At 40.6% G+C, this 24,568-nt stretch overlaps 1 protein-coding gene across 2 annotated transcripts in view; it reads right to left on the reverse strand.

The window, feature by feature from the left end:
* Arhgef6 (Rac/Cdc42 guanine nucleotide exchange factor 6) overlaps positions 1 to 24,568 on the reverse strand; it is a 164,790-nt gene that overhangs the window by 46,970 nt on the left and 93,252 nt on the right. For both annotated transcript variants that reach the window (XM_045140179.1, XM_045140180.1), the window contains 3 exons: positions 19,764 to 19,858; positions 10,638 to 10,733; positions 8,590 to 8,712 (listed from right to left, as the gene is read on the reverse strand). In XM_045140179.1, coding sequence (XP_044996114.1) covers positions 8,590 to 8,712; positions 10,638 to 10,733; positions 19,764 to 19,858 — 314 coding nt within the window. The remainder of the gene's footprint in view (positions 1 to 8,589; positions 8,713 to 10,637; positions 10,734 to 19,763; positions 19,859 to 24,568) is intronic.

Below are 24,568 nucleotides of genomic sequence, written 5' to 3' on the forward strand. Positions count from 1 at the left end.
AGGGCCTCTAGCCACTACAAATAAACTCCAGATGCATGCACCACCTTGTACATCTGGCTTACATGGGTACAGGGGAATCAAACTTGGGTCCTTGGTCTTAGCAAGCAACTGCCTCAACTGCTAAGCCATCTCTCCAGCCCAAAACAAGTAAGGTTTTGGTTTTTTTGTTTTGTTTTGTTTTTTTCTTTTGTTTTTTTTTTTTTTTTTTTTTTTTTTTTTTTTTCGAGATAGGGTTTCACTCTAGCTCAGGCTGACCTGCAACTCCTACCTCTACCTCTCAAGTGTCGAGTGCTGGGATTAAAGGTGTGTGCCACCACGCCCAGCTAAATTTTAAAAAATAAAAAAAAAATAGGAGTTGGAGAGATGGCTCAGCACTTAAAGGTTCTTGCTTGCAAAACCTGATGAACTGGATCCTATTCCCCAGTACCCAGGCCAAAGCTAGATGCACAAAGACTGGCATCTATCTAGAGCTCCTTTAGAGTGGCAAGAGACCCTGGCCACAACCATTCTCTCTCTCTCTTTCATAATAAAATACAGATGTTCAAACTAGAGGTGAGTATTTTTAACATGCACAATTTTTTTACCACAAATATTTCTATAAGAATTATAGCCTTAAAAATATAAATATAATGTTTGGGGCTGGAGAAATGGCTTAGTGGTTAAACTCTTGCCTGTGAAGCCTAAGAACCCCAGTTCAAGGCTCGATTCCCCAGAACACACATTAGCCAGATGCACAAGGGGATGCACACATCTGGCATTCATTTGCAATGGCTGGAGGCCCTGGCGCGCCCATTCTCTCTCTCTCTCTCTCTCTCTCTCTCCCTCTTTCTCTCTCTGTCAGTCTCAAATAAATAAATAAAAATAAACAAAAAAATTTAAAATATATGTTTTTATATTTTAAAATACCTGAACTCAAATTAATTTCTTAAAAAGTACAGTCCTCATGCTATTTGTTTAGCATTTACTCTGGTGAGACATGTGCAGTGACATTTGTGGGACAGTCACGTCAGCTGTGCTCTGGCTCCAGCACTGTGGCTGCAGTTCACAGGGTTGGGAACACAGTCAGAGACGTGGCAGGGCTGGAGAGACAGCTCAGCCGTTAGGAGATGCTTGCTTGCAGAGACACGGTAGGAGCATGCAATAACAAAAATCGCTTTTTAGAAAATGACAAAAGTTCATTATAACCTGTGCTTCTCACTGCAACCTCAGACAACTTATCTTCCTCAGTCCAATCTGCTGCTTCCAACTCTCTGGTATCAAACAGCTTGGGCAAGGTTCCCTTGTGTCCAGCCCATTGTCAGCACTTCTCCTTGCGGTGGCAGTCGTCATAGGGCATGGTGACATGCCAGTCTCTACATCTTTGCTACTAGGGCTGTTCTGCTACATAAACATCCATTACATCCAAGATCCTAACTCCTGCTTGGCTAAAGGCAGCTACGCATCTCCAGGAACTCTGTGCATAGATGCCCCGGAAGCTGAATCAGTTGGTTATTACACCGCAGGGTGCTCATTCCCTCCCCATCTGCTACTAGCGCCTCCTTCCCAAAACTAACCAATTCAAACCTTCATGGGCTAAAGGCTCAGGGAAATGGTGTGCCTAGCTTATTAGCTCACAATGGCTTTGCCAAGAGAAATCTGATGTTCTCCTTTTCACATCTAAGACAGTATATATAAATATATGAATGATTCCTATTTGATCACAATATTGGGATAAAGCCAGAAAGCTGGCTAATTTGTTTTAAAGTATAAGCAAGGCACTTTCTTGTGAGCTTTCTAGGGAAGCGTAAGGTGAAGGAGCCTGGGAGAGGCTGGCAGGTCTGCCTGTCTCCAAAGGCTTTGCAAACGTGCTGACACATCCCACCCTTCCTGCCATTAGCCAAGCTGCTACCAGACATGCATAAAATACAACAGCAACACAGGACACTGGGCCAGCATGTAGCATTTCAGGCTGGAGAGTGGCATGTACTGGCAGATGGGTGGTCAGAGAATATGCCAGATGTCCATGGAGCAGAGGTTATATATGCTCTCCCCCCAGCCCACGCAGCCTGGCACTTTGTTGGGGTGGGGGGTAAGGCAGGGAGAAATTTCCTGGCCTGCCTACAATTGTTTAGTAGGACTTGTTATTTGAGTAATGTTAATAGCTAATATAGCCAGGCGTGGTGGCGCACGCCTTTAATCCCAGCACTCAGGAGGCAGAGGTAGGAGGATTGCTGGGAGTTCAAGGCCACCCTGAGACTACAGAGTGAATTTCAGGTCAGCCTGAGCCAGAGTGAGATCCTACCTTGAAAAACAAACAAAAAAAATTGTCTTAAGGGCTGGAGAGATGGCTTAGCGGTTAAACGCTTGCCTGTGAAGCCTAAGGACCCTGGTTCGAGGCTCGGTTCCCCAGGTCCCACGTTAGCCAGATGCACAAGGGGGCGCACACGTCTGGAGTTCGTTTGCAGAGGCTGGAAGCCCTGGCGCGCCCATTCTCTCTCTCTCCCTCTATCTGTCCTTCTCTCTGTGTCTGTTGCTTTCAAATAAATAAATAAATAAATAAATAAATAAATAAATAAATAAATAAATAAATAGCTAATATACTGCAAGTGATCTGAAGTAAAGGACTTAAAAGCCAGGTTGGGAATGACAAGTCTACTACTACAGTCCATTTCCAAATTTGGAAATGACTTCAGGCTCTTGTAGGAAATTATGGAAGAATCACAATTTTTTTTAATCCAAAGTTTCTACTGTGGGAAATAATAAGGTAGGACACAGAAACCCCAGCCAGTTCTCTCCTGTCTCCCGTGCTATAGGAAACCATGAACTGACTTCTGCAGCGGAGTTTCTGAATGCTCACTAGTGTACAACTAACTGTCAGCTGATCAGTTGGTTCTTAAAATGGGGAGGGAAATGAAGTTGATGGTCAAGCTGAAACAAGCTTCAGATTTAACAGTTTCAGTGCCGGGGCCGTCAAAGTGAAAGGAGGGAAGTAATGAAGGGCTCTGATATCATCTCCTTTTTAGGAGCTCTTAAATGTATTAAAACTTACTAACCAGATGGGGATGGAGCCCGATCAGTGGAGTGCTTGTCTAGTATGCACAAAGCCCTACCTTTGCTCTCCAACACTTCACAAACCTGCTGTTGTGCATGCCTGTATGTAATCCCAGTACTCAGGAAGGTGGAGGCAGAATAATCAGGACTAGGTCATCTGCAGCTATGTAGTCAGTTCAACCCTAGCCTACATAAGACTGTCTTTAAAATACAAAACTTAGCCAGGCATGGTAGCACAAGCCTTCAATCCCAGCACTCGGAGGCAGAGGTAGGTGGATTGCCGTGAGTTCAAGGCCACCCTGAGATTACATAGTGAATTCCAGGTCAGCCTGGGCTAGAGTGACACCCTACCTCAAAAAAAAAAATCAAAACTGATTAGCCTATTAGTACAGAAATACCTCAAATGGAAACTCTTGGGTGGATGTATAAGTCTCCACTATCAAGGTATATAAATGTGAGACTTGTAGAAGGTTCCAGTTCTCAATCCCAGTACCATTCATATTGTGATCCCTCTGAGAGGAAGCATGCTTTTTTTGCATGAAGTAATCCTTTAAAATCACCATATGGAAGTTTTTAAACCAAATTTAATCTCAAAATCAACATTGGTGGCCTATAATCTTGGGACTTAGGAAGTGGGAGTATCAGAAGTTGAAAGGGCATCTGTGGTGGTTTGATTCAGGTGTCCCCATAAACTTAGTTGTTCTGACTGCTAGGATCCCAGCTGATGGAGATTTTGGAATTAATGCCTCCTGGAGGGAGTGTATTGTTGGGGATGAACTCATGGGTATATAGCCAGTTTCCCCTTGCCAGTGTTTGGCATACCTTCCTGTTCCGGTTGGCCACCTGATGTTGGCCAGGAGGTGATGTCCACCCTCTGCTCATGCCATAGTTTTCCTCTGTCATCATGGTGCTTCCCCTTGAGTCTATAAACCAAATAAACTTTTTTTCCCCACAAGCTGCACTTGGTCAGGTGATTTCTGCCAGCAATGTAAACCTGACTGCAACAGCATCCTTGACTACATAGCAAGTTTGAGACCAGCCTTGACTATGAGACTGTGTCTTAAAAGAAACTTAGCATTCAACCACTGTCAGGCCATCGTTACCTAACTGCTTTGAAGGGAAGGAACCATTTGCCATTTCCATGGCTGCTACACAGGACTTATCCATTTGCTCCCCACTAGTCTTGCCTTTGTCCTTTGAGCCACCCCTGTGGCTGAGTGCCAAGGAAATACCCCAGATGGACCTCCACTTTAGACCACTGCAGTGCATGACTTCAGCGTGTAGAAGGCCAAGCACGGTTGCAGTTCAGCATCTGCTTGAAGCTCGTTTCTTGCCTTACCTCTTTTCCAGGGGTAGAGTGTTGGCCGAAAGTGAACTCAATCTTTAAATTATTTTATTTATTTATTTGAGAGAGAGAGAGAGAGAGAGAGAGAGAGGGGGGGGGGGGAGAATGGGCATGCCAGGGCCTCCAGTCACTGCAAACAAACTCCAGATGCATGTGCCACCTTGTGCATCTGGCTTACATGGATACTGGGGAATCAAACTTGGGTCCTTTGGCTTTGCCAGCAAGCATCTTAACCACTAAGTCAGTCTTTCCAGCCCTCTTTCTGAATCTGGCTTATTTCATTTAAGATTATGAGTTCCATTTTTCTGAAAATTATATGCCTTTATTCTTCTTTATGGCCTGAAAAAATATTTCATTATGCACATATGCCAAATTTTGATTATCTATTTATGCACTGATAGGCACCAAGCCTGACTCCATTTCTTGGCTCTTGTGAATAGTGCCATGATAAATATGCATGTGAAGGACTCTCTATTATATGCTGACTTTAATTCATTTGGGTATATACCCAGAAAACATGGAAGTTTTATTTTTAGTTTTATTTATCAGATATTGGTAAGAATAGTTGAAAGGAATCTAATGCTATGATACATGTAGCAGGACCTTTATACAAAGTGCTATAATAATTTACATGGTATACATTGTTTCAGGTTCATAAAGAATGACAGAAGTGTCTGTTCCATAATAATATTTTTTAAAAAAATATTTTTATTTATTTGAGAGAGAGAGAAAGTGGCAGAAAGAGAGAGAGGTGGGGTGTGCCAGGGCCTCTAGCCACTTTAGATGAACTCCAAACGCATGCGCCACCTTGTGCATCAGGCTTTGTATGTGTTCTGGGGAATCAAACCTGGGTCCTTTGGCTTTGCAGACAAGTGCCTTAACCACTAAGCAACCTCTCCAACCCAAGAATAAATCTTTATAAGTGGCATATCTCTCCTACACTTCCTCATTTTATGACTACTCATTTCTTTTTTGTTTTGTTTTGTTTTTCAAGGTAGAGTCTCACTCTAGCCCAGGCTGGCCTGGAATTCACTATGTAATCTCAGGGTGGCCTCAAACTCAAGGTGATCCTCTTACTTCTGCCTCCCAAGTACTAGGATTAAAGGTGTGTGCCACCACACCCAGCTCCATGACTACACATTTCTGACACTCACTTGAAAATTGTTAGGAACTAAAAGATACAGGTTGACCACTGAAATCCCATGCTAGAAATCCAGGTAGGACAATAGTAATTCCAACACACTTTGTTGTGGAGACAAGCCCAGAGCAGGTATGAATGCTGGACACAATTCAGGACTGAAAAGAACAGTTTCTTAATTTATCTTGGCTTTAACCACCAGACCCAGCCTAGAAAGTTAGTTGACCTTCTCAGAAGTCGAAGGAATGTTCACTGTACAAATCAGCATGATTTTGTCTGGTGTTAATTCTCCAAAATTCTGGTAAAATAAAGAACTACTAATATCCAAAGAAATCCTAAGCAGAAAGAGAATTGCTGGAGGTACCATAATATCTCACCTCAAATTATAATACAGAGCCATAGAGATGAACACAACATAGTATTGGCACAATACAGAAATGTAAGCCAATAAAATAGAAGACCAAGAAATAAATCCACAAAGCTACAGTCACCTAATTTTTCATGAATGTATCAAAAATATACATTGGCCAGGTATGGTAGTGCATGCCTTTAATCCCACCACTTGGGAGGCAGAGGTAGGAGGATTGCTATGAGTTCAAGGCCAGTTTGGGACTACCAAGTGAGTTCCAAGTCAGCCTACCTTGGAAAAAAAGATATATATATTTTTTTTTCTAATAACTCCCTAGCCTTGTTCTGGCTGCCACCCTAATTCAACTATTTAAAAAAGATATGAGGGAGCTGGAGAGATGACTTAGCAGTTAAGGCACGTGCCTGCAAAGCCAAAGGACCCAGGTTTGATTTCCCAGTACCCACATAAGCCAGATGCACAAGGTGGTACATGTGTCTGGAGTTTGTTTGCAGTGGCTGGATGCCCTGGCGCACCCATTCTCTCCCTCTCTCTCTCTCTCTCTTTCTCTCTCTCTCTCCCTCTCCCCTCCTTTCCTTTTATATGCTTCTTTCTCTGTATCAAATAAATAAATATAAATATAAATATTTTCAAAATAAAATAAAAAGACATGAGGGGGCTGCAGAGATAGGTCAGTGGTTAAAGGCATTTGCTTGCAATGTCTGATGACCCGAGTTCAGTTCACAGTGCCCATGTAAAGCTAGATGAACGGATGGAGAGATGGTTTAGCAGTGAAGGTGCTTGCCTGCAAAGCCTAAGGACTCATGTTCGACTATCCAGGTCCCATGTAAGCCAGGTGTACAGCGATGCAAGCACACAAGGTCACACATGCGCACAAGGGGATGCACACATCTGGAGTTTGATTGCAGTGGCTAGTCCTTGGTGCACCGATTCTTTCTCTCTCTCTCTCTCTCCCCCTCTGTCTTGCACAAAAAGGCCAGTCTGTTGGGCTTGCCTTAAAAATAAATAAATAAAGCCAGATGTACATAGTGGCACATGTGTCTGGAGTCTCATGGTGGCCTCGAACTCACGGCGATCCTCCTACCTCTGCCTCCCAAGTACTGGGATTAAAGGCGTGTGCCATCACGCCCGGCCTTGTGTCTTTTTTGGAGTTGCAAGTGGTGCTGGCTGCCAGGTGTACAGAGTGGAATATGAGTCTAGAGTTTGGTTGTGGTGGCAGGAGGGTCTGGAATATCCATTCTCCCCCCCCCTGTGTGTGTGTGTGTGTGTGTGTGTGCGCGTGCGTGTGTGTGTCCTTCTTTCTCTCTCTACCTAAACCTTAAAGAAATAACAAAAAAAAAGAAAGAAAAAAAGACACAAGGCCAGGCGTGGTGGCGCACGCCTTTAATCCCAGCACTTGGGAGGCAGAGGTAGGAGGATCGCCGTGAGTTTGAGGCCACCCTGAGACTCCATAGTGAATTCCAGGTCAGCCTGGACTCCAGTGAGACCCTACCTCAAAAAATAAACAAAACAACAACAACAACAAAAGACACAAAGTAGAAGGAGGACATTCCATTGGAGTGAGAGAGATGAGCAGATAGGGGGGGGGGGAGAATATGATCACAATACATTATTTACTTGTATGAAATTATCAATGAAGATAAAAGATAGAAGACATGCAAGTGAGACAAAAATATCTACTAAATACACTGGCAGTGACAGGGAGAACGATACTGTTATACAGTACCTATAGGAATATACCTCTGTCCAGATACTATACAGTACAGAGGTTCCTCAAAATACTAAAAACAGAACTACCGTATGATTCAGTTATACTGCCCTAGGCATATTCCTAAAGGAAATAAGGTCAGGATACAGCAGAGATCCCTGAATACTCATGTCTACTGCTTCTCTAATCACAATAACCAAGCTATGGAATCAGCCTAGGTGCCCATCAACAGATGAGTAGATAAGGAAAATATAATAGGTAGATATAGAAATACATATACACAATGGAATATTATTTAGCCATAAAGAAGGAAATAATGCTGTTTGCAGGAAAATGGATGGAACTGGAGTTCATCATGTTAAGTAAAATAAGTCAGACACAGGAAAACAAGTATCACATGTTTTGTCTTATATGTAGAAGAAACAATTTTTAAAAAATGTGAAGTGGCTCACACCTGTTGTCTCAGTCCTTGGGGGAGATGGCTTAATGGTTAAGCACTTGCCAGTGAAGCCTAAGGACCCCAGTTCAAGGCTGGATTCCCCAGGACCCATGTAAGTCAGATGCACAAGAGGGCACAAGCGTCTAGAGTTCGTTTGCAGTGGCTAGAGGCCCTGGCACGCCCATTTTCTCTCTCTCTCTCTTTCTCTCTCTCTCTGTCTGTCTCTTTCTCTCTGTGTTTGTCACTCTCAAATGAATAAATAAAAATAAACAAAGAATTTAATTTTTTCAAGATTCTATATTCCTTGAGGGAAGGGACCCTCTCTTCCTTGATTACTACTAATATGCCCATCAATGAATAGAGAGCCTTGCATATAGTAGGTGCTCAATACATTATTTGCTGTATTGATGGATGATCAAACCATATAACAATGAATTAATCCATGCCATATGAAACAGAGATAATCCAGGGTTGATCTGGAAACTTTGCATACCCAAAAGCAGTGGTTCTCAGAAAGGATCTCAGTGCAGAACACCTCTCTGGGGGAACATCTGTGACTTACCTGTGCTGAGTGAGCACATTTACAGCTGAAGGATGATTTGCACAGTATGCCAGATACGTAGACTTAAAATGAGGCATGAGGTTCAGTAGACAGCCTCCTACTTTGTGCTGGTTTTCTGGAAACCTGGAAGCAAAACACGTGCAATACAGATTGTAGCACAGGAAACAGAAGGTAGAGAAGGAGCTGCCAATTAAGTCTGGAAGCAGGTAAACTTTTTCAATGTCTTGTCATAGGTTTTTAAAAATATATAAGCAGAAAAGAAGAGAAAGTAGATATAAGCTTTTTGACCACCAATTTAAATTCTCACCATCAAACATAACTCCAATATGCAGGATCAGATACACTTGGAATTAGCAAATAGAGTTGTTTGTTTCTGAGATGATTATATTCAAATTTAGCCTGACACACTAAAAATACTCTTAGCTGATTTATATGGAGCTCAAACACTGGCAAAACTAATTGAATTCAAAAGTGACACACTACAGAAGCATTTTATGTTGTCTTGTTGGCCTGATGGTACTTAGACAGGGTGGTTTCATGGTTTTTAATTAGTCTTTTAATTAAAAGTTGCCTGCTTTCATTTGTAGAAAAAAATCTGAAAAGCATAAAAACGAAAAAGTCACTCAGAATCATACCATTTAGTCATATATTAACAATTTTGTTATATCCTACTTTTCCTTTATAAAATGGAAAGGCAAAGGTTATAAATGTAGTTTGTAACTTGCCCTTTTCACTTAGCCAGCCTTTTTCAATAACAATGATCTGCATTCCTATTCATATTTGAAGAAGCTTCTCGAGTCTCTAGAGTGTAGGATCTCTCTGTATTCCACCTGGACAAATGCTCATCCCAGATAGCTCAAGAATTGATGGAAGTCACCAGGTTTTCCAAAACTCAAACCATTCAGAAAATTAATTTAGCAACAGAAATATATTTCTGGACAATCATTCCAGTGAACTTTGTAATATAATGGTGAACACTTCAGCAGCCACCAACTAGCCATCAAAAATATACTGGGATTCACATAAATATATGCTTTTCTTCCCCTTGCTCTGTATGTTCTTCAAGTCACAATACAATAGGCACAATACCAGGACTGAGTAAAAGCAAACAGAGACTGGGGTGTAGCTCAATGGTAGAAAGCTTGCTTCAAATACAAAAGTACCTGGATTCTGTCTTCGCCCAAAGGGGGAGAGAGGGATTGTTAAATAAATGATCTGAATGACTTTCCCAAGTCATTAGCAGCATATAAAATAAAATAATGAATAAAGGTTAAAGCTGTCATCCATGGGTCTTAGGTATCTGTTAGCGTAACAAGAAGCAATTAATAAATGTGATTTTAAATTCAAATCAGACCTAATTTACCACAGGTAGGAGCTTGATATCCATCTAGTGACTTCACACTGTGAACACCACCAACCAAGTATATTTTCTCGGTATTGTTACTTTGTCCTGGGACAGTGTGTCAAAGCTGTAGCAAATACATTATATAAAGTGTCCTTGTGTCTGATTCACGCCTGTAATCCCAGCTAAAGAAAGAAGATTAGAGCTGGGCGTGACGGCACACATCTTTAGTCCCAGCACTTGGGAGTCAGACATACAAGGATCACCATGAGTTTGAATCCACCCTGAGACTACATAGTGAATTCCAGGTCAGTCTTGGCTACAGAAAAACCCTACCTCAAAAAGAAAAAAAAAAAAAAAAACAGAAGGATGATTAGGAGCTAAAGCCATCCTAGGCTGCACAGTGAGTTCAAAGCCAGCATACATAAAACCCTGAATCAAAAAAAAAAAAAAAAAAAAAAAGCAATAAGTGAGCCAGGCCTCGTAGCGCATACCCTTAATACCAGCACTGAGGAGGCTAAAGTAAGAAGATTTCCCTGACTGAGTTCAAGGCCAGCATGGAGTATAGAGTGAGTACCAGGTCATCCTGGGCTAGAGTGAGACCCTGCCTCAAAAGAACAAAATACAGATAATAAATAAGCTTCTCTTATCTAAAACATCAGTAAAAGAAAATAAACCTAAACAACGAAGTCACTGCTTTACTTACTTTGAACAATCTTCCAAGGCTTGGCAGAGTGTCTGTTGAAATGTACATACTTCTTCAAAATTTCCCAGCAAGCATGAGAACTCCACAGTGCTCAGACTGAAAGAAAGTGCATACCCTGTTGTTAACACAACCCAAGAATGGCTGTAGATAACTATCTGTAGTCCAGGGGCTGGTAGGTTGCTAATATCTGGCATATATGAGAAAAAAAATCCCTGTATTTTAATTTTGCTTTTTTTTAATTATTTATTTGAGAGTGATAGAGAGAGAGAAAGAGACACAGAGAGAGAGATTGAGAACGGGCGCACCAGGGCCTCCAGCCACTGCAAACGAACTCCAGATGCATGTGCCCCCTTGTGCATCTGGCTAACGTGGGTCCTGGGGAACCGAGCCTCAAACCGGGGTCCTTAGGCTTCACAGACAAGCGCTTAACCGCTAAGCCATTTCTCCAGCCCAATTTTGCTTTTTTAATTTACAGCTCTATGGACTCAGGCAACCTTCTTGAGCTTCTCTCCTTCGTTTACCTTGTCTAAAATAAAAATAATGATCCCAACGAAAGTCAGTGATGATAGGGGCATTTCATGTTTTATTAAGCCTTTGATGAAAATGTATAACAAATGCTTAATAGATAGGAACAAAAATAGACGAAATATATCACAGTTGGAAACAAGTTTAAATACTTTTATGGATCTTCCTCTAGAGAAACTGGAAAAAGTAATTAGAAGATACATATGTTCAAGGAATGCAGAAGGAAAAAATGTAGTAAAATCAGCTTTCTCTGGAACTGACATGTTCAGATGTCAACACAATGACATTTTCTTAAAATGAAGTAGGAGGGTAGAAAATAGAACTGATTTTTGTTGTTGTTACTGGTCTCCTTGTGGACAGGAATAGAGTCAAATAAAGGCAAACCAAATAGTCTTATGCAGAGCAAAGAATTACAAAGCATGTTCTTATTCATTCTTGGCTTACCAAGCAGGAAGTGACAAGAATAGTAGTGAATCTTCATCCAGTGTGGAACACTTATGTGAGCAGTGCACAAACAGGGGCTCATTTGAGCCTTACAGAAACTCTGAGGTAGGCTGTTTTCATTTTACAGCTGAGGAAACCCAGGCACAGAAAGGTTAAGTAAATCATCCAAAGCTAAAATCCAATGATGGCAAAGAAAAGCATTGCATCAAGGCATTATACCCCAGAGACCACACTCTTAACCATTTTAAGGCAGAAACTCCTCTGAAGGTTTGCTTCATGGTCAGTGTGTGGTAGCTAATAATATTTGTCAACTTGTTGGTATCTAGAGTCACCTAGAAGACAAACCTCTAGGGTAAGTCTATGAGGAAGTTTCTAGATTATGCTAACTGAAATGGAAAGATACACTCTAAATGCATGCAGTTACAGTTCATGGACTGGACTGCATGAGAAGGAGAAAGATAGCTGAATAGCAGCATCCATTTCTCTCTGCTTCCTGAGTATGCTTCAATGCGACCAACCAAAGGCAGCTGATGAGAAGAAAGTCTTTTGTTTTGTTTTCTATTCGGCGGGGGGCCTTATAGTCTGGAGGGAAGGGAAAGTTCCATGATGGGAGGGAACAGGATGGCATGAACAGAGGCTGAGCATCAGCTCAGTCATAGCAGGTGGAAAACAGTAGCAGAAGGGTGAGGCAGACTCTAGAAAGGGGAAGCTGGCTGTAACTCCCCAAAGCCCACCTCCAACAACATACTTCTTCCCGCAAGGCTCCACCTCCCAAATTGCCATCAGTTGGGAACCAAGCATTCAAAACTCATGAGTTTATGGCGGTCATCCGTTTCAAACTACCACAAATGTCTTTTGTCAGGTACTTTGTCACAATAAGAAAAGAAACTAAGACAATGTACCACATATTCTGTTCTCTTTACTAATCTATAATCCTAAACTAGGTGTGGTAAAGCATACTTGTAATCTCAGAACTGGGGAGGGAGAAAGAGGAGGATCAAGAGCTCAAGATAAGGCTTTATGTCTCAAAAAAAGAAAAAAAGCCAAGAAAGAAAATCCTAGAAGAATATTTCCAAGTTTGCTGACCAATAAGAGGGAATCCCTGACTTCTAGTTAAGATGTTAGCATAGGAACCATGCCAAAGCAGCCTGGGGGGCCGGGGGAGGAAGCAAAAAACAAAACAAAAAATAACAGCAAAATACACTTTTCTACTAAACAGTGAGGTGTATAAGAAATTATCAACTGCAGCAGAGAAGTAGGAGAGATCCAGAGCGTCTAGAACTAGAGACCACAGAGGCAGGCAGAAGTGGCTCCAGCAGCGGCAGCCCCAGGTCCACAGGGCCACAGCCGCAAGGCTCAGCCTGAGTCGCAGGAGTAGCCTAGTGAGGAGATTTTCCACTCACACTGGCCTCCTTACAAACTCAAGAAACACAATCCAAGCAGTTATAAAAAAAATCTCCCGGGCTGGAGCGGTTAAGCGCTTGCCTGTGAAGCCTAAGGATCCCAGTTCGAGGCTCGATTCCCCAGGACCCACGTTAGCCAGATGCACAAGGGGGCGCACGCGTCTGGAGTTCTTGCAGAGGCTGGAAGCCCTGGCACGCCCATTCCCTTTCTATCTGTCTCTTTCTTTACCTCTCTGTCTGTCACTCTCAAATAAAGAAATAAAAATGACAAAAAAATATTTTAAAAAAAATTCCAGGCCCAGGTGGATTCACAGGTAAATTTTAACAGACCTTCATGGAATAACTAGGACAAATGCTTCTCTAACTTTTCCATAAAATAGAAAAGGAAGGAATCCTACCAAACTCCCTGCACAAAGCCAACATCACCCTGTTACCAAAACCTGACAAAGACAGAACAAAAAGAAAAAAGAAAGAATATTACAGAACAATCTCCCTCGTGAACATAGATGTAAAAATTCTCAACAAAATATTGGCAAACAGCATACAAGAATATATCAGAAAGATCATTCACCCTGACCAAGTAGGCTTTATCACAGAGATGCAGGGATGGTTCAACATATGCAAATCGATAAATGTAATACATTATATAAATGGACTGAAGGACAAAAATATCATTATCATCTCATTAGATGCAGAACAAGCATTTCACAAAATCCAACACCCTTTCATGATAAAAATCCTAAAGAAACTGAGAATAGAAGGAACATATCTCAACATAATAAAGGCTATTTATGACAAACCTACAGCCAATACAATAATAAATGGAGAAAAACTGGAAGCTTTTCCACTAAAATCAGGAACAAGACAAGGGTGTCCACTGTCCCCACTTTTATTTAATATAGTTTTGGAAGTATTAGCCATAGCAATAAGGCAAGAGACACACATAAAAGGGATACAAATTGCAAAGGAAGAGATCAAGTTATCATTGTGTGCAGATGATATTATTCTATATATAAAGGACCCTAAAGGCTCTATGAGCAAACTGTTAGGGCTGATAAACACCTATAGCCATGTAGCAGGATACAAAATAAACAAACAGAAATCAGTGGCCTTCCTACATGCTAACAACAAACACACAAAGGATGGACTCAGATAATCACTCCCATTCACAATTTCATATAAAATAATAATAATAAAGTACCTTGGAATAAACCTAACCAATGAAGTAAAGGATCTCTACAATGAAAACTTTAAAACACTCAAGTGAAAAACTGCAGAAGACACTAAGAAATGGAAAGACATCCTTTGTTCTTGGATTAGAAAAATAAATATTGTGAAAATGGCAATCTAACCAAAATCAATCTACACATTTAATGCATTCCTCAGCAAAATTCCAATGGCATTCTTCATGGAAATAGAAAAACCAATCCAAAAATTCATTTGGAATCACAAAAAACCTTGAATATCTAAAACAATTTTGAACATCAAAAATAAGGCTGGTGGTATCACCATACCTGATTTTAACCTATACTACAGAGCCATAGTAACAAAAACAGCATGGTACTGGCACAACAAACAGACATGTAGATCAATGAAAGAGAGAAAAGGACCAAGATGTAAGTCTGGGTAGCTATAGCCACCTGATCTTCAACAAAAATTCTAAGAATACTCATTGGAGAAAACAGTCTCTTCAGCAAATGGTGCTGCTAGGAAAACTGGATATGTATCGGTAGACGGGTGAAAATTAATCCTTATCTCTCTCCATGTACAAGAAGTAAGTTCAGACGGATCAAAAACCTTAATGTCAGACCTGAAACTCTGAAACTGCTAGAGGAAAAAGTATGGGAAACACTTCAACATATCAGTCTTGGCAAAGACTTTCTGAATATGACCCCAATTGCTCAATAAATAAAACCACACATCAACTGTTGGGACCTCATGAAATTACAAAGCTTTTGTACAGCAAAGGACACTGTGAATGGAGCAGAGAAGCAACCTACAGAATAGGAGAATATCTTTGCCAGCTACATATCTGGCAGAGAATTGATATGAATATCCCTTTTAAGATGGCAGTGACCTCTGGGATGACTCAAAAGGTACCATGGTGCTGAGAAGAAGTGACAGAGGAGTGCTTAGCAGTGATATATCTCTATCACACCTTCCAAGGCTCAGGGTCTATTGCAGAAAAGGTGGCAGAAAGAATGTAAGAACCAAAGGAAGGGTAGGGCTCTTTACAATGTGCTCCTCCAGACACAAAATGGCCTGAATATCCATGACCTTACAGTACCTGACACTACCTACACAAAACCATCATAATAGGAGGAAAAGATCATGACATCAAAATAAAAGGGAGACTGATTGAGAGGGGGAGGGGATATGATGGAGAGTGGAGTTTCAAAGGGGGAAAGGCGTAAGGAGGGAATTACCATGGAATATTGTTTATCATTATGAAGTTATAAATAAAAATAAATTTAAAATTTGAGAAAAATAGGGATGTCCTAAGCAACCATTCTCAGTAACCCCTAAGAGTCTAAAAATCTCTCAGTTCCTCTGCTATAATGCCCTTTTGAACCACAAGCTGGGAACCCCCACCCATGGGTGTCAGGCATAACCAACAGCCAGCCAGTTCCCCTGGCTTGTGCTCTGTCACAGCCACAAGCTGAGTCAGGAGCTTCCTGCAGCCTGGCTGAGGCCTTATCTGGCCTTTTCACTGTCAGACAGTAAACAGTCTGGTGTGTGTAAATCTTTGTGGGGCTAACACAAAAGACCAAATGGAAACTTATTTTAACACATTCTGAGTGTCAAATGGAAGGACATAATAAAGGTCTGACTCAGGTCTTGCACCTCCTCTGCCAAGGCTCTTTTTTTCCCTGTCCCTGTTTGAAGATTACAAATCAGACTCTCCCTCATTTGCAACCTTACCATCTCCCCTCCAGGACGGCCACTTCAGTGGACCTCTCTACCACTAGCAACAAGAAGAATGGTGGATCCAGTCTGGCCACTTGTTAACTGTGTCACAAGCAAGGCAGCAAGACTCTTCAAACTTCAGTTTCTGATCTAGTCAATGGAGATAGTTATTTCTCCCACTAGAACCCATGACATATTGAGCTCCTACCTGGCTCTGAAAACAGTGATTCATAAAACACTTCATATTTCACATAATACAAGCAAAACACCTTCCTGTTGATCATGTTCAAACTCATAACATAGGGATATAAAATCATTTCTAGGGGTTGAAGCGATGGCTTAGAGGCTAAGGTACATGCCTGGGAAGCCTAAGGACCCAGGTTCAATTCTCCAGATACCATGTAAACCAGATGCAATTGGTGGCACATGTGTCTGGAGTTCATTTGCAGTGGCTAGAGGCACTGGCATGCTCATTCTCACTCTCTCTCTTTCCCTCTCTCTGTCTCTAATAAATAAATTTAAAACTTTAAAAAATTATTTCTTAACCCAGGCCCAGAAAGCCAAGCGCCACATGTTCTCTCTCATATGTGGATCCTAGCTACAGATGATTGGGCTTCTGCGTGAGAAGGAAAATACTTAGTAGCAGAGGCCAGTAAGTTAAAAAGGAGACATAAAGGGAAGAGAAAGGAAGGGAGGAGGATACTTAATAGGTTGATATTGTATATATGTAATTACAATGATTGTAATGGGGAGGTAATATGATGGAGAATGGAATTTCAAATGGGAAAGTGTGGGGGTGGGGAGGGAGGGAATTACCATGGGATATATTTTATAATCATGGAAAATGTTAATAAAAGTTAAAAAATAAAATAAAAAAATTTTTAAAAATTATTTCTAATAAAAATAGAAAAGAGGAAAAATTCTCATAGTGTTATGAGAATAATTAAGTCTAAATTCAAGAAGACATTAGGCTTAAGCAAATATAATTTAGAAAAGGGGAGAAAATGGTCAATTGTACTAAATTCATTTAAGCCTGAAGATGATAGTTTAAGCAAATGTCCATAAAAGTTAGCCTTTACTAGAGTAAAAGGGGAGGAATTTGGCCTCTGTTATATAAGCTGATGGTTAAATTTTCTATTTCACTTATAGATCATAATTTCTTGTGAAATTTAATTGATGAAAATAACAAAGATTAGTCATCATGTGCTAAGTACTCTGTGCCTACAAGGAGAAAACCTAAATGATCAATATTTTTCTTTCATGGAAAGTAGTTTTCAGTTGAGGCTTTACATCATTGTTTCAGATTTTTAATACAAAGTAAATATTGTACATTTTGTTTCAAAAACTCTTTAACAATGCATTGTCATTCACATTTGCCTGGAGTGAAATGCCAACTTGAATGTTGTTACAAACATGCACAAAATGCCAGATTCCTTTCGCTCTCAGAGTATGCACAAGAGGTTCTGCCCTGGCAAGCAAAGGTGAGAATGAGCATGAGAATTTCCAGTTTGTGTGCTCTCTGAGTAAATGCATCAAGGAGCCCCTCTTCTGTATGGTAAAACCATACACAACCCTTTAAAATGTGCAAGCATGAAAGCGAAAAGGGAGATATCATAGAAATAGGAAGAGTAGTGGTTAAAAAACAAGGAGGAGCTGGGCGTGGTGGCGCACGCCTTTAATCCCAGCACTTGGGAGGCAGAGGTAGGAGGATCCCCATGAGTTCGAGGCCACCCTGAGACTACATAGTTAATTCCAGGTCAGCCTGGAGCAGAGTGAGATCCTAACTCGAAAAACAAACAAACAAAAAAAAAAAAAAAAAGGAGGATGTGGAGGACGGAGGGATGGAGAAAGGATGGCTGATCGGGGTGCTGCTAGATAGGAGCAATGATTTCTAATGCTCTGCACAGCAAACCGGGTTTCCATGTATGAAAAATTAATTATATTTCAAAGTAGCTAATAGATAGGATTTTGATTGTTCCAACACAAAACAATGGTGAACACCTCAGGAGATTGATAGGTGAATTACCCTGATCCAATCACTGTACATTGTACAGATTCATCAAAACATCACACTGTGTTCCATAAACATGAACAATTGTTAAGTGTCAGTTAACTTTTTAAGTTTAAAAAGCAAGTAGAGGGGCTGGAGGGATGGCTCAACAGTTAAGGAGCTTGTCTGCAAGTCCTAGCAACCCGAGTTTGGTTCCCCAGAAACTACATAAAGCCAGATGCACAAAATGGCACAAGCATCTGGAGTTCATTTGCAGTGGCTAGAGGTCCTGGCACACCCATATCTCCCCCCACTGTCTCTCTCTGTCTCACTTTTCTCTGTCTTTGTCTGCTTGAAAAGAAAGAAATGGAGGGTCAGGTAGTATTGTTAGGCAGTCAGGGTAGCCCCTGAACGTGAAAAGGCAGAAAGGTCTGCACTTGTTAGAGATCAAAGGATGATATAACTTCTTGTCTCTTCCTTAGGTCTAGTTCTCCACAACCAACCTGGACCCCTCCTGGGAGGGAGGTCTCTCCTAGGATTTAAATCTAGCCCTAACATTGTGGTTAGTCAAGTTCAGCCCCCCGAACTTGGCATCAAGGCTAGCCTCTTCCTGAGACAGCCCCTAGTCCACACAACTGTCCCTTAGCTCACTTGAGACAGAAGGTAGGGCCCACCAATATAAGGTTTTAAATACATTTGTGAGGGGAGAACAAGGTTTCTGAGCTTCCTGACCACTCGTGAACCTCCAGCTTCTAGTAAGTTTCTCCTCGGCTCGGCCCAGCTGGGCTGAGCTGAGGAGAGAGAGCCCCCTAGCCCTTACTTTCCACATGGGCTCTTTTTCTACATGGCAGGAGCTTTGTGCTTTCATTTCTGTCCTTTCTCTGAGTGGGCTCTCAAGCCATGTGGGTGATTTTCCTTGGTTGGTATATTCATTCTCCTTTCCATGCTTCTGAACTTCCCTCAATAAAAATAATAATTTTAAAATTACCCTTCTCAGTCTTATTTTATTCAATTCTTTGCTTAAATTTAGACACAAACCTAGGATTTGGGGTTCAAGGACTTTACTGAACCCCTAGCACTCAATTAAAGAAAATATTTTTTTTTTAATGGAAGGCTGGAAATATTCCTCGGCAGTTAAGCCATTTGCTTGCAAAGCCCAACATTCTGGGTTCAATTCCTCAGTACCCATGTAAAGCCAGATACACAAAGTGGCACATGAATCTGAACTTCATTTTCAGGGGAGAGAGGCCCTAGAACATCCATATTCTTCCCTCCTTCTCTTGTCTCACTTCTCTCTGTCTTTCTTTCTCTCTCTCTCTCCTTGAAAAGAAAGAAAAATTATGTTTTTTTTTTTAAAAAAAAAAAAACAAGTGGAGAGCTGGAGAGATGGCTCAGCAGTTAAGGCACTTGCTTACAAAGCCCGAAAACCCAGGTTCAATTCCCCAGTACCCATGTAAAGCCAGATGGACAAAGTGGCAGATGCATCTGGAGTTAATTTACAGCAGCTAGAGGCCACAGTGTACCCATTCTCTGTGTTTCTCTCTGTCTCTATCTGCCTGGAGAAATAAATAAATAAAAATCTTTTTAAAGTGGAAAAGAAGAAAAAAAATACACAAGATGAAAATTGTCACAGGCAGAAACTCAGATCTGCTCATTCCTTCCACAGAAAGCAAGCCAAGCTTTCCAAAGGCAACATCTTGCATCATTTCTGTTGCCCTGACCATGTTCTTGGCAACCTGTGATATATGGAAGTTCTTTTAAAGGGCAAAATCAATTATTCAGTGACACAGGCATAATGACTTCATGCACTGATATTCTCTTGCTTTATTTAACTAGGGGTTCAAAGAAAATTCTTACTTGTTGTTGGACTGCAAGGGTCTTAAGTAAGTAACGAGAAGAGACTGAAGTTCTTTCGCGTATTCTTTTTCTGTGTCCAGGATGTTCTGTAACACCTATGGAGAAAGAAAGGTCTAAGTATCACCATTATCAGGTTAGTCCAAAGTTGAAAGCAGCTTTAAATCGTTTAACACAATTACTGGGGGGGGGGAGGAGATTCCATTTACTAGGAGTATAAATGAGGAGTATAAATCTGAATTTATTTTATTTCAAAGTAGCAAAACATTTTTAAATTGTCTGATTGCTATTTATATAACATAACTCACATGAACATAATTTTTCAGTTACCCACAACTAGGGGAGCCTTACCACTTGCATACTATGTTCAGAATTAATTTCATGTGTTTTGCATAAGTTTATCCTGAGAAAGTTAGGTTAGTGAACAAAGGATCATTAGTCTCATTTTATGAATGAGAAAATTGAGATCAGCTATTTTAAAACACGGAGATTCAAGGAGAGGAGAATGTAAGAAGAATTATAACACCCAACATCATAAAGGGTTCTTATTCATGTAGTGTTACCGATATGACCTCTACAGGACAAAATCTTAACATACATTACATTTTAAATCAGGGTTAAAACTATTCATTCAGCAAAAACAAAAGATGTTCATACAAACAATTCAAATCGAAAAGGAGACATAAGTGTGAGGAATTTAACAAGAATAATACAATACTTATCTGTATTATTAATAATACAAAATTCATTTTTGTTAGTTTTTCTTGAGACAGAGTCTCACTAAGAATAGCCTGTGTAACTCACTAGGTATCTTAAGCTGGCCTCAAACTTCTGGCAATCCACCTACCTCAGCCTCTTAAGTGCTGGGATTGGGAGCATCAGCCACCGTACCTGGCTAATAATATAACATACTTCAGACAAAACAACCAGTTTTGTATAGGCCTACAATTTCTCCTTCCCTACCAGTCCTAGGGTCACACCCATTTCCTGGCCTATTTTAGAGGCAGGTTCAACCTTCATTTAAAGCTCTTATACATGACCAACTTAATATTTTGTGTATATCCTTTTATATCGTCTAATTCATTCAATAAACACTTACCCCTACTTATGCCAACACTGTGCTGCATACATGGTGTTTCCACTCGATTTGCAAATGGACAGAAAGTAAAGCATTCTTGGCACCTTACTCTGCCAAGATGGCAGAGACATATACCTGGCTCTCTGTACCTATGGTCCACATTAGCTGGATTCTATATCAGTGGGGCACCACATGCACAGAGTTCAACTAATCACAGATTTTAAAATATTTTTGTAACTCTTCCTTACAGTGCATGTTACAGCCTTTTTGTCTGACCTGTATTTTCTGAATGGCACAGATTTGTCATCACAGCTACTCATAAGGCTGACATGAGAGCCTCAAAGTCAGCGATACCTAGACTTCAGAGTAGGTTCAAGGCCAATCTGGGCAATTCAGTGTGACTCTGCTCCAAGATTAAAAAAGACAAAGAAGAAGAAGAGAGCAGGAAATAAAGATAAGTGACAGAGAACTTGCCTAGTATACACAAGGCCTTAGATTCAATCCATAGACTCACAAAGAATATTATAGCTATTTACACAGCATTCGCATTGTATTATGATAGATGTCCTAGAGCTTATTTCAAGCATATGAGACAATGTTCATGGGTTATAAGCAAATGCTCTCCCATTTTATATAAAGGTCTTGAACATCCACAGATTGTGGGATCTGAAAAAGCCCTGGTTCCAATCCTGTAGACATCATGGAATGATGGTACTCACAAGATCAATCATGATGGCTCCTGCTGAAAGATGGTGTGGTAGAAGCAAGTGGGGGCCCGGGAGACTTCAGGCTCTCTGAGAAACTGAACTGGAGTTGGTGGGCCTGACTCTGCTACTGCCTGGCAGTCTGCTTCAGTTTTAAGACTTAACCTAACTCATCTCAGATTGTGACATTGCAGCTACCCCTGGGGCCATTGTGAAGAGGTAGTGACATAGTATGCAAGTATACAGGCAGTTGCTAGGGGAGGAGAAAACCTTTTGGCCTGTTTAAGAGGTTAAAACACTTATGACCAGATCACTCACTGTTGAAAGGCAAATGCTCTGTGCACTGTGGTCTCTGCCCACTAGATGCCAGTTGTACTGCATCCCACATCCCACATCTGACTATCAAAATGTGTTCAAATGTTTCCAACTGCCACCTGCAGGGCAACTTCAGCCTGGTTGAGAATCAATGATTTAGAAGGCCACAAAATGGCTTCCAAAGCTAAAGGTTTGCTGGACACATGCCTGTAATCCCAACAGTCAGGAAGTTGTGATGGAAAGATTGGGAATTTGAGGCCAGCTTGAGTAACATAGTAAGTTCAAGGTCACCCTAGTCTACACTGAAAGATCATGTGCCAAAAACAGGAAAAAATGGTTACTTTTTAACCCTTAGTCCCTGCCACTCTTATATACTTTCAGTTCCCCTTTTCCTCAGAAACCATCCTCTAAAAGTACAAATTCAGAGGTCTGAAAGTACTAATATTCTCTGATATTGGTCCAGTGATGGAATAGTACTGTTACCCTTTCTAAAATGTTTAATAACAAGACATTAGTAATTACTTTGAAATGAATGAAAAAGAAACAGCATTCAAACCTTTATTGGACACAACTAAAGTGGTACTTCAACCCTGAGGTGACATAGTGAATTCCAGGTCAGCCTGAGCTAGAGTGAGACCCTACCTTGGAAAAAAAGTGGTGCTTCAAGAAAGAAAAATATAGCTGTAAATGCCTAAATTAAAGAAGACCTCTGCTTCCCAGCCCTGTGTGGATGGAGCTTTGAAGTTTGTTCTCCATCCTAACAAGAAATATCTAGACAAAAGGAAAAATTTAAGTGACTTTTTTTTAGATCCATCAGAGAAGTGGATTACAGATAATCAGGTTAATCCAAAAAGTGAAGACAAACTAATAAAGATAATTACAACTTGTTGGAACAGAGCCTCCACAGTTACTAGACCAGGAGAGGAAAATCAAAACTGTAATTGGAAAATTCTGGGAACTCAGGAGGCCCAGTGTTAGCAGAGCGCACAACACTTTCATGAATTTTACTGCCAGTGGCCCTACAGAACAGACGAAATGCCTTCATGTTTCAGCAGAAGGAAGGGGGAAAGTAGCCATTATGACACCAGAACATTCTAGAACCCAAACAATATCAGATTATTCTGTTCTTAACAAGACCTTCCATCAGAAGAAGCTTTTTTAACAGCTCATTTAACAGCTCGTAGAATTTTATAAGAATCTGACATGGAAAAGAGAAATACTCAACTCCAAACACTCTAGTCATACATGTGAAAGAAGGGAAGTAATCAACTAGAGTCATACCATCTCACCTAAAAGTGGGACCTGTGTGAAGTCACAGTCCAGGAGACTCTGGCTCACCAAAAGAATACAACATGATCATGGGGAAATAGAAGAGTTCTTTCCCTCCACAACTTACCAACATATCACTAAACACCCTATCATCACAGTGTCTTTTAGCCAGTTCATCATGTGTGGCTTCCAACACAAAAACCTAAGCCACACTGAAAAGCAAAAACAGTTTGGGCTACGGACGTAGCTTAGTAGAAGAGTGGTTGCCTAGCATGGTCAAGCCTTGTGCTAAATCCCCAATATCACCAAAAACAAAGAACAAAAACTAATTTGGGAAGACTCATTTTCTTCTATGGTATAGTCCACTGGTAAGCTGCCGGTGTTCCAGTACATAACCCTCTAGCAATGCTCATGCAAGCAACCCTAACTGAGCAGTATGTCACCAAAAGAGACACGCAAGTAGAAGAGGAACTAGTCTGGAAGAAGAAGGAGTTCAACAGTAGTAGGAGGGAAACAAGAAAGGGTAATGAAGGTGAATGACCAAAACACATTATATACATGCATAAAGTTGTCAAAAAATAAAAATTAAATAATTTCAAATTAAGTTGAAGAGACAGATCAAGCATCAGAACCCAAACTGGATATTGCAAGACTATTGGGATTCCTTGAAAGAGCCCTACCAATCTTGAATTCTATGTCCTGTGAAATTATTATTCACAAGGAAGCATAAAGAAAGACTTGGATTTACATAAAGCACCTAATAATATTCAGAAAGAAAGAAATGAAGACAAAACAATTTTTGAATTTTCTCTTATTAATGAATCATCAGATAATAAGCTATTCAAAATTTTGACAGGGATATACTTCAGTAGTAAAATGCTTGCTGAACATGTATGAGGCCCTGAGTTCAATTCCCAGCACCAGTCAAAATAAAAGAAATGATGTATTTCATTAGGGACATACATACACACACTTAAGTAAGCTTACATGTTAGTAAAATGAATGACATCAAGATATAAGGGATACAAGAGAAATTAGGACTACTTTGTTATTATAAGGTACTTCTGCTGTGAATATAGCATCTACTTTTGTACAGTGTTGCTTGAATAATTTGGGAGTAGGGTGAAATGGTGTATGGCTATAATGATAGCACTGGAGAGATGGAACAGACAAATCAGGAAATCATGACCAGCCTTGGCTATATAATGATTTCAAACTTAGTCTGGGCTACATGAAACACTGTGTACTAGTTACTTTTCTGGTTACTGTACCAAACACCTGACAGAAGCAACTTAGGGAATGGAAAGATAGATAAATGATTGGAGGTACTCGCTTGCAAAGCCTGCCTAAACCACTCACCTAGGCTGGGCATATAAAGTGGCACAAGCACCTGGTGTTCATTTTCAGGGTCAAGAGACCCTGGTGGACCTAAACACACAATC

The sequence above is a fragment of the Jaculus jaculus genome, chromosome X, assembly GCF_020740685.1.
Source record: "Jaculus jaculus isolate mJacJac1 chromosome X, mJacJac1.mat.Y.cur, whole genome shotgun sequence".
Lineage (NCBI taxonomy): Eukaryota > Metazoa > Chordata > Mammalia > Rodentia > Dipodidae > Jaculus > Jaculus jaculus.